We start from the raw sequence: 10891 nt of genomic DNA on the forward strand, positions 1-10891 counted from the left end.
TTATTTACATGCTTGAATTTAAAATTACATGATTAACTTTAAGGCGTCTACATGATTGCTTTTATTTATGATAGAAGAAGTAGAGATTATAGAAAGAGTTTGGTGAAAAATACCTCTTCGAACAAGCTTTTATAAATGCTTCGAATATGATAGTCTTGAGGTGCTTTTTGGCTATCTTTCACACCACAATATGTCTCACAACTCTTAAGAAATACAAAGGAAAAAAAGAAAGGAAGTGTATAGATTCTAGAGGGAAATTCAAATTGTATAGGGCTTTAGAAGGTAATTTTTTTTTGTCCCTGGGAGTAGTGCTCGAATTTGTATTTATAGAAGTCAGACCTGACCAGAACGGCTCGTTCCAATTTTGGAATGACCCGTTCTGGATTAGTTAATTTGTTAAGGAAAAAATTTGAATTTGTAACGACCCGTTCTGAAATCGAAATGACCCCTTTCAAATTGGAAATGGCTTCTTTCAACCTAGGGTTTCTAGGTCTTTTTAGGAGTCTAGAACGACCCATTACAGATTGGAAACGACTCTTTTCGGGCTCCTAATTCACCCTTATTGGGCTTTGGGCCTTCTGATGTTATATCATTTCGTTCTAATGTCATATTCGAACCTTCAGGGACTCCTTTGTGTTGTGCTAAAGTCCATTTCTTTGTTTGTGGATCCCAAACAAAATTAGGTGCCTACATTATTAAAATTAATTTTATCAAAGCTTTTTATAAAACTTTCTAATGTTCATTGTTATTATCAAAATTCTTTATGGGGATATAAACTTCTACGTCTTTGGTTCTAACAAAAAATTGACTTAGGAGAATCGCATTTAAGAAAGACTTCTAGTTTGGATGCATCTACATCTACCCCTCCCTTAGATATCACATGTCTTAAAAAGCTAACATTTTCTAACTACAACTCATATTTTGATAACATAGCACATAATTGTTTGCCCTTAAAAATGGAAGATATAGTTTATGTAGTCCATGAACACTTTAGATGCATTGGTCATTCTAAAAAGCATAACCAAATATTCAATGACCATAATGTGTCATAAAAGTAGTTTTTAGTACATTCATGGACTTTACTCAAATGTGATGCTAATCTTACCTTAAGATTATTTTTCTAAACAAATTAGTCCCAACCAGTTAGTCACAAACGGCTTGTGTTTAGAATATGGGTCCAATTGCTTAGTGGCGTTTGGCCTCATGATGACTATTGTGACAAGAACACGTTCGCAAGTTGGGGATGTTTTCGTTTCACACAAATAAGGGAAGAAATGCATGTATGACCTATTTATTTTTATTTTTTAATGATATTTAACTAGGAATGAACCCTAAGATATCAATATGACATTGATCCACACTTTTTACTTCACCTTTACTTGTTGCTACTAACTCAAAAGATGATGCTACCTTTTATGTTGAGTATAAGGAGCTAATGGTTGTTATCTACTCCTTGACTAGTGTTATTCATCTTCCAACGGCTTCTGTGGAGGATGACAATATGTAGGAAATTACTAGCATACATTCATACATTCACACACACATTATATATATATATATATATATGGTTTAGGGTATAGAGGAGAGATTCACTTATTCAAAATCTTAAAGAGCTTTCACCTTGTATTTTCATAAAATCTCTCACTACAACAAAAAGTATTATTAACGACAATTATTTATTGGCAATAAGAGAATTGCCTGCATATCGTTATTAGCTAAGGTTTTTAGTGGCTAATAAAAATTAACCAGTAAAACTTTATTTACAATGGTAATTTTTAAAAATTACTGTTAATATTAATTTTTATTTGGGCTTTTTGTTTACAAAATTCTTCACACTCTCCGTGCATAACAATTTTTATTTTTTTTTGCCTCACTTCTCACCGTCTCACCTCACTCTCGCTTCTCACTATCTCATCCCACTCTCACTCTCACGCTATTTCAAGTTTCAGTCATGGCCTCTTCTATCTCTCGCACATAGCTTTAATGACTGCGTCAACTCATTCTTCTATTGGATCCTCATGTGGTAATATCTCTTGTGATTTTGTCTTCAATTTCAATTTTAGGGTTTGATTTTTTCGTTCATACTTAACAAATTCATATTGGTATTGGTTAAGCTTTGGGGCATTGGTTGGATTTGTGTTTCTTTACAACTTGATGTTCGCTTTGCACTCGAATTAGTTGGCCATAAGTACTTTTCACATTATTTGTACTTTAAAATTGTTTCAGAAATGATCCGGAAGGTTTTATTAATAAGTATGCATTTAAGTGTGCATTATTTGATAAGCCACAAGCAACAATAACCGAAGAAGAACCTGAAGCAAATACACCTAATCAAGGAATTGAATTACCACGCATAGGTGAGCTATGTTGCTTATGAATCCCACATGAATACTCAATGGCAAACGTACACCTTGTTATCAATTCATAATATACCTCTCAAGTCGTTCAACATTTTTCCAAATGTCTAGCAGAAAGTTCAGGAAGAGTTGGTTCTGTTGTGGAGTCTAGCTATGGAAAGAAAAAAGGAATGGTTCTTCCTTTTGAACCATTAAGGTTTTTTCCTGATATTAAATTAAACCCCTCAATAAATATTCAAATGTTGGATGAAATTATTTTTGTAATTTTCATGGTTGTGGAGATGCTTCTGGAATAATTTTATTGTATAAGTTGCTTCTGGAAGCTTTTCTGGTATTGTGCAGTGGTAGAATGGTAATTGGACTGATATGTAAAATAACCACTCACCATCCTGATAGAGATTCAATTTCTTGGACTGCAATGTAAAACATATAATATGCATGATGTGGGTTTCATGCATGTGTTTCATAACAACATTACTAATATTGGTGTTTTCACCATGGGGAATAATTCCACTTTTCAAATGGTGCCTCTGATGCTTCAAATATGCTTTTGTTTTATTAGAGTTGGTGAAACTCTATTAAAAAAGGTTTTGGCTCCTGCAACCCAAAAGACAAAGATAATTGATGCAAAAGAGGTTTTATGTCCTCCATCCCTACTCCTTGACTGGATTTGTTTTATTAAATTTTACATTGGCTTACATAATTAAAATAGTTGAATAGTAATAACATGGTACATTTTTCTATATTAATTATAAGATTTAAATTGGTTAAGGTATTCAAAGTCAAAAACTAGATTTAAATGTGTTTGCTCTACAGTTTATTTCAGGTAAAGCAGCAGTTTTGGAGGTTGAAACAAAAAGATATGAGAAAGAGTCTGGTGATTTATTATGCATGAACAGGTAATGCTCAAAACATTTCCTTTAATGCTTTGTTATCACCACACTCAACAAGCTAGTTGGTTGTAGAACAACTGTCTATCTACGTGGTGCTGGTGGCTTCTCAAAGACATCTAAGCCATTTTCTTATACAAACTACCTTGGCAAACAAACTTCAACTGTGAAAATTCCTGAAAGTAAACCTTTTTCAGTGTTTGAGGATCGTACTCAACCATCTCATGTATGTTATAACCATGCAATATTGTTTGGAATAAATTTTATTTTTCATCTACGTCATTACTTTTCATTTTTGGCCCTTCCCTCTTTTACTGGTCTGTCCTCTGTTATTTTCTTTGTGACATATTTGGAATAAAAACTTAGTATTTAAATGATCATCAAGCATATAGTAAGAGAAATAGTTGTCCTAGCATATATGGGATTTACAAACAAGAAGGCACAAAAACATGATTAATTGATTAAATTTGCAAAAACTTATATATACCTTGGAAGTGATATGATGACACCCACGTTTAAGGGGAGGCAAAGTTATTGTCTTTTGAGCCCATTTAGGAGCAACCAGCGTGGAAGTGGTGTTGTTTAAGGTTGTTGGGTTTGCGTGTAGTGACTTCACGCGAATCAAAACCTTGGTTTTGATGCAGATTGAAGAAACTTGCATGCTTTAAGTTGAAATGGAAAATAAGTGCTTCCACTGAATGAGTGAGTGAGTGAACTAAATGAAATCAAAATTTTATGGGGTGGATTTGTGATATATATTCAACAAGGCATTGGTGTGGTTGTGTGTTGCCACTAGCAAATGCTGCAATCTTGATCGTTCATACTGCTGATACGAGTTGATGGAACAATACTTGAAATAGGTGTACATTCTAACCTTCCTTCAAATGAGGTTGAAGACAAAAATAAAGGAGGGAGTAACAATGAATCTGATAGTGATTCTGAATAATATAGGTATTACTATCATTATATATCTTTAGATTTTTGTCCTTATATATTCATGTTATTATTTATTTTTTATTTTATCCATTCTTTAATTGATTATATGTTATTTAATATATTATTATTTTAATTTTTTTATAGGTCACATCTAATTGAAAAATAACTTTGGCTGTTGCAACATTAATTTTGGCAAGTTATAAACAATAAAGGCAAGTTCATCATGCTACCTTTTTGGCAAGTTATATACATATCAATTTTGATATATACTAACTTTGTTCTTGTAAATCAAATATGGTCTATTGTTTTTCATTTACGGGGAATACATTTTTATATCACAATGCCTAGAAAAAACAATCATAGACTTGTAGATAGACATTATGATGAAGTAGAGCCTTATATAGAGCAATTAATGAACACCCCAAATTGTTGTGAACCCAAGTCAAATGAATTGAAAAATTCAGGTGGCCTAATAGGATTATCGTACATGACAAGGTATAAGACTAGAGATGCCTTGATAAAAGCAGACCAACTCGAATACCAAGGGACCAATGGACTGGTCTTGTCTCTTATTGGCTTTTTGATAAAGGAAAGGTAAGAACTTTAGAAAAGACCAACACATAGTTTATATTTTATGCAATACTTACATTATTTCTCTTTATTTTTTATAAATATATTATATGATGTTATTGTGTGTTTTAATAACAGAAGCGCAACCAAGCAAATAGAAATAATAGGACAAAGCAAAAGATGCCTCACACTAGAGGATCCAAAAGTATTGGAACCTTAATGGTTGAAAAGGTATTTGCGGATAAATTACAAGTTATAATATTGTTACATTATAAATAACATTTGTCTTGAGAATTTATTTGACATCAACTTAATCCTATTAGGCCATAGATGGGATAGAGCCTACAAGGGCAGAAATCTTTATATTAACTCATCAAAGACGTAAAGATGGAAGACCATTGGATGACGTGTCTGCAAAAATAGTGGTTAGATTTTTTAAGCAATTTTTATACTTGTTATATATTATATATGACATTCGAATTATTTTAAATATTTTTATATTGATTGTGAGTATGCAATAACTTCAAACTTTCTTACATAGGATGTGATGCAAGAAAAATTGAACAATGGTGAAACATCTAATGAAAAACCTATTGGTAGTGTTGCTTAGGAAGGAGATGTGTATTCCCAAGTATTGGGGGCTGAAAGAAGTGGCTATGTTCGTGGCTTAGGACTTGGTCCAACACCTTCTTTGTTGTGGGGTTCTAAATCTTCCATAGGAAGTACTTTTGCTAATAATATATCTAATGAGGTAGTACAAAGATTAGAGCAAGAGGTGAAGATGTTAAAGGAGTTAAAGGAAAAACATGATGAAGAAATGAATTTGATGAAACAAAATCAAGATAAGTTACTTTCAGAACTATCTTTTGTTAGAAAATTCATGTACAAACATTTTCCAATGGAGCTATCTATGCCTCAAAAGTAATGGAAGCTCATTTGGACAACTATGATTCAAATGCTTTTAAACTTTTTTTTTTCTTTTCAAATTTTGATTGTAAAAGACAATGTTATTTTCTTATGTTTTAATTAGGTCTTTGGTACTAATATTGGCCAGGAAAAAGCACCAGAAATGCCACACATGTCCTTTGGTGCTCATGGTAATTTGTTGATGCCTTTTGTTTTTGTTCCTATAAATACTTTTTGTAAGGCGTACATTTTAACACTTCTTTTTCTTTTTGGATTTGTAGAATCACAATTACCTACAAAATCTACTGCAACTATGAAAACAGGTTTGACCCATGTCTTCTTGTTTTACACATTCTATTTTTTCTTAAATAAGTTTAAGTTACTTTTGTAAAAGCATGAGTAACATGAACAATAAACTCATGGATATAGGCTCTTAATTACACTTAAGGAAATAGGATGGCAACTTGTATAATTAAATGACTTTTAATAGTGGGTTTACAAATCTAAATTATCTACTTGTTGATTTCTTGTAATGTCTCAACACTCAACCTTTTTGTTTGGATTTGCATAATCACAATCAACTAAAATTCCAACTATTATAGTGAAAACAGTTTTAAAAAAATCTTGTTGCTTCTCTTTGGAGTATTTAATTTTTTTTCAATAGTAATTTGATTTATTATAATATGTAGAGGCTAACAAAAACAGTATGGTTCAAGCTGGTAACCTCACTTCCTTGCTCAAGCTTCTTAGAAAAGATAATGATAAAGTTGTTCGCATACTAGCAGCAAAGGCAATTGCTAATGTGTCCATGAATGGTGATTATTTAGCGTTGCTTAACCTTTAATTTAATTTCTCTTGAAGAATGATATGTTAATTTTAACCTTTCTAAATTTTATTTTTAGATCCTTTTTACGCACATATGTTTTATATAATTTTATAAGCATGTGTTTTTTTTATATTTTAATTTAATTTCTAGCATTTTACTTGAAAATAAAAATAATCTCTTAATTCACAAAATATTTGCTAATTAACTTTTAATTAAAATAGGCTTTTAAAATAAATGAATTTAATCATTTATTAAGAATTGAACCAATTAATTTTTCATTGACTTTATCATGCTACTGGTTGTTTTCGTTCTGTGCAAGTTGAAAAATAATTGAATGTGCAGGCAGTATTAGGACCAACTCACTCTAAATGCTTTATTTTAGAATTATAACTTTCGAGTCCTTGCATCTTGAACACAAACAAGCACAACATCTTTGGAATATCCTCTGCCATACAAAGAGAAAGGGAGCATAGCTCGTGATGCTGATATGTATAATTAACTGGTATGTATAATTCATTTCATTTGATTGGACAAGTTTTTGAGGTACTTTTTCTATTTTTTTCTTCTTCTTAGGCATCCCAGGTCATGGTTTTTTTAATAAAGAAAAACAAAATTCACCTATTTGATTTAAGTTTCATTACTGGATAGAACACAATGGCTTTCTGAAATAAGAAAGACTAAATTCACCTATTTGATTTAATTACTGGATATATTTTCCTGGTCGAGTTGTATAATGCAGAATTGAATCATTAATTTCAATCTAAAGAAGTTAGGAGGTAGACTATGTTGCTTACATGAACAGAGAACTAGTAGTCTAGGAGGTAGACTATGTTGCCTTTTCTATTGGTCATTTCTTACTAATTATTGGAATGCATGTATGTAGTGACATCCATTTGTTTATTTTGTGCTTTGCAGGATTTAATTGTAATTGATGAAGACCTTTTAGATATTTTAGCAAATAGCACTAGATCATTAAAGACTTTGCTTTCTTTGGGGATATGACTATCTTAGAAATGAAATTATGTAATTTCTTTGGATCATGACATCATTGACTATTCATTTTATCTTTTTAATGGTTTCCTTGGCATCTCAAAGACATGATAAACTCATAAATTTTGCATTACTCTAATAAATGGGCATCTTGTGTTATTGCAAATATGTAGTAGTCATATCAAAAATTTATTATTCTCATTATTTTTATGAGAAATGTTGGATGAGAATATTAGTAAAGAAAATAGTTTTTTTTTATAAAAAAAAATCAATGGATGAAAAATTGAATTTGATTCCCTCATCAATTTCAATGCATGGACTAAAAATAATTTTATTTAATTGAATTTAACTAATTGAGTATCAATACACTATCAAAATAAATTATTTTATCTAATGAAATTCAATTGTATTTCTATACAATTTTTTTTTACATATATGAGAATCTATTATTCAATAAATTATTTTTAGTGGCCATTAAAATTGTCACTAGAATTATCATTAAAAAATTTTATTTTTCTCAGCCATTTAAAAGGTTTTTACCAGCATTTACTTTAAATGTCATTAATAATTTTACCGATCGCAAATACACCGGTCATAATCTAATTGCTGGTAAAGATATTAACGATCATTTATATAGTCGCTAAATAACATAAAAATTATGACAAAAAATCATTTTTTGTGTTGTGTAAGAAGGTTGACACTATTATTTGTGGATCGAGGGAGACAAATATCCAATTAATTGCTATAAAGAACGACGAGCTATACAAAATTCATTCCTAACTAATTCCTATCAGATTGGGAAACTATACAAAATATATTCTTAATAAATTTCTATTGAGAATGAGAAAAGGAAGACATACAATACCATTATTTAAGGGGGCTTGATGGATAATTTTATAAAACTAGCTAATAAATTCTTTTTCTAAACCTTAACATGGAATATTCACAAAGAACATCAATTTAATATGGTTCATTATATAATCAACTTTACAAAGATAAAGAATACTTAATTAAACAATCAATCCTACAATTAGGAAAATAGCATAAATTCATACAAATAAATATGATACATCAGTTAGGCAATTACGGGGAAGGGAAGACATGGAAAGGACTGCACTCACCTCAAAGCGCAAGTCGCAAGGGTTTTTATTAGGTAATGTTTCACTCCTTTGTCTTTTCTATCATTTATATCTTTTTGACTCCATCCTTTTTCCTTCCTATCTCTTCTTGCTCTCTTTCTCTCTAATCTAGGTGTGGTAAATGCAATGTGTGTCTTTTAGGGTTTAACCATTTTTATCCCATTTTGTCTTCTTCTTGGACCCTAGAGTTTCGTATTATATGCATAGCCCATGATCTATTTTATATCAAGTCCTTTTATCTTATTACTAATCTTATTATCCCTAATTAAAATCTTTAAATAATATTATTTAGCATAATGTTACCTAGCCCCTTATTGGACCTTAAAAGACCATTCCTTTAATAACATCTCTTATTTATAAATAAAATAAACACATATGATATTAATTAAAATACACTTGATTATTAATATAGCCTATGATCAATATTAAATTATTAAATCAAATTTCGAGGATATTAGACAATGCATTATTGTCGTCCTTATTAATAATAATATTTAACTATGGATGATTTAAAAATAATATTTTTTGTCCAAAGTATCATACAATAAAGTCATACTTGATGTATCTTTGAATTAAATGATTATTCTAAAGATGTTATTATCCTTAATTAAACAATGGAAACAACAATTAGCACAATAACTTAATGCCTATATATATATATATAGAGAGGAAAGAGTGAGAGAGAAAGAGAGAGAGAAAAAAAAAAGATCCATTGACTTCAAGAGTAAGTCTTGGTAAACTTACTCCAATTAACAACTTATGTTCTATATCAAATTTCAATGATCCAACAAAAGTCTTAATTCATATATCAAGTTTACAAAGTTTTAAAAAATTAAAAATTGTTTAATCACTACAATAAAATAGATTTTTAGTGGCATTTAATATGATTTTTAGTAGCAATAAAAATTGGTACAAAATCTTTTACCGTCATTTCACACATTAGTCATTGTATGCAATGTCGCTAAAATATTTACCGGTAATTATTCTATATGCTGGTAAAGACCCTCGTAATGGTCAGAAAAAATGTATAACTTTTTGTGTCATTTGTTATTGGCATTTAAAATTACCACTAAAAGTTTAAGAAAAGATTTATAATACTCTTTAATTATCTTATTTCTAGTTAATGTAGGACTTGTAAGATAATTACAAATACTCTTTAATTACCTTATTTCTAATTGATGTGAGACTTATAAGATGAAGGTTATCTTCTAATTAATTTTTTTTAATTATCTTATCACCTAAATACCAACTTAGAATAATAAGTTATAGGCCTAACTCAACCTTATAAAACGTACTCGTAAGGTAAGAGTTATCATTCACTTATATACTCTTTAATTATTTTATTTCTAGTCGATGTGGGACTTAAGTTTTTTTTAACAAATAATAGTCACTAATAGTAAATTTTGATGTGATGTAAATACATTTTTAGTGACCATTATATAATAGTCATTAATATTTTTATTAAACAATAAAATAGAGGTAATTAATTTATTACTATTAAATAATTATCGGTAATACTAAATTTTATTGTAGTGAATACTTTATGTTATTAATATTAACGAATAATCATAAAAATATTTTGTACATTAATTTGAATTTATATAACAAAATATCAAATATTTTTAATGTATTTTATCTATGTATTAAAAATTTTAATTTAATTATTGGCTCACTAAAATTTGATTTAGAATACGAGTTATTGATGTGACACTTACGTGATTTTTTTGTGTGTGTGTAATTGACTCAAACGGCCAATGTGTGTGTGTGTGGAAAAGTAAATTGCTTGAAAAATAAATAGTACGTGATGAGAATCAAAATTTGAAAGAAAAGTAAAGGAAGAATGAATTCAATATTGATCTTCAAAACTAGTAGCAGCTATTTTGAGTGTAGGCATAAGTGGTGTTTCATGAGTGTATAAATGTTTAACAAAATTAATATGATGTACTAGTTCTTAATTTATTTACAGTGTAATTGACTCAAACTGCCAATTTACTCCAACCTTAGGTATATTATCCATCTTTTATTAGATTTCGTCATTTGTCAAAAAAGCTTTGACTTCTAAAATTGCCAAAAGTTGTCTGTTTGGAGCACAATTTGGTTGCGTGCCAGAAATGGAGTTATTGCTTTTCTAATTGAGCATCAATGTCTTCATAACTAGCATCTTCAACTCGCGTCTTCCATAGTTAAAAGTGTTTCCAAATATCGTCTTCAAAAAAATCTTCTAACAAACAATTACTTATAACTTGACAAATTATCAGGTTATATTCATTTAGGTTG

The 10891-nt window shown here is 29.7% G+C and overlaps 1 protein-coding gene across 26 annotated transcripts; it reads left to right on the plus strand.

Moving 5' to 3' along the window:
- Positions 1-1822: 1822 nt before the first annotated feature.
- On the plus strand, positions 1823-7558 carry LOC109812045 (uncharacterized). Of its 26 annotated transcripts, XM_083068218.1 has the most exons (13): positions 1828-2023; positions 2227-2357; positions 2472-2553; positions 3174-3256; positions 3323-3473; positions 4108-4198; positions 4328-4777; positions 4892-4984; positions 5077-5178; positions 5364-5850; positions 5941-5982; positions 6868-6987; positions 7401-7558. In XM_083068218.1, exons 8-10 carry the CDS (start codon positions 4934-4936, stop codon positions 5676-5678), a joined length of 468 nt encoding a protein of 155 aa, XP_082924344.1. In that variant the 5' UTR covers positions 1828-2023; positions 2227-2357; positions 2472-2553; positions 3174-3256; positions 3323-3473; positions 4108-4198; positions 4328-4777; positions 4892-4933; the 3' UTR covers positions 5679-5850; positions 5941-5982; positions 6868-6987; positions 7401-7558. The 26 variants fall into 26 exon arrangements, with proteins under 26 accessions (XP_082924346.1, XP_082924347.1, XP_020231498.1 ...); XM_083068211.1 differs by lacking the exon at positions 3323-3473; XM_083068212.1 differs by lacking the exons at positions 2472-2553; positions 3323-3473 and adding an exon at positions 2920-2992.
- Positions 7559-10891: the final 3333 nt, after the last annotated feature.

Source organism: Cajanus cajan, chromosome 2 (genome assembly GCF_000230855.2).
Source record: "Cajanus cajan strain Asha chromosome 2, NIPB_CcT2T_4, whole genome shotgun sequence".
Lineage (NCBI taxonomy): Eukaryota > Viridiplantae > Streptophyta > Magnoliopsida > Fabales > Fabaceae > Cajanus > Cajanus cajan.

What these genes read in the sequence shown, in the direction of transcription:
- LOC109812045 (XM_083068203.1), top strand. An exon ending in GAACCTTAATGGTTGAAAAG is followed by an intron (nt 4,985 to 5,076) that starts GTATTTGCGGAT and finishes TAATCCTATTAG; the next exon opens with GCCATAGATGGGATAGAGCC. An exon ending in ACGTGTCTGCAAAAATAGTG is followed by an intron (nt 5,179 to 5,363) that starts GTTAGATTTTTT and finishes AGTGTTGCTTAG; the next exon opens with GAAGGAGATGTGTATTCCCA.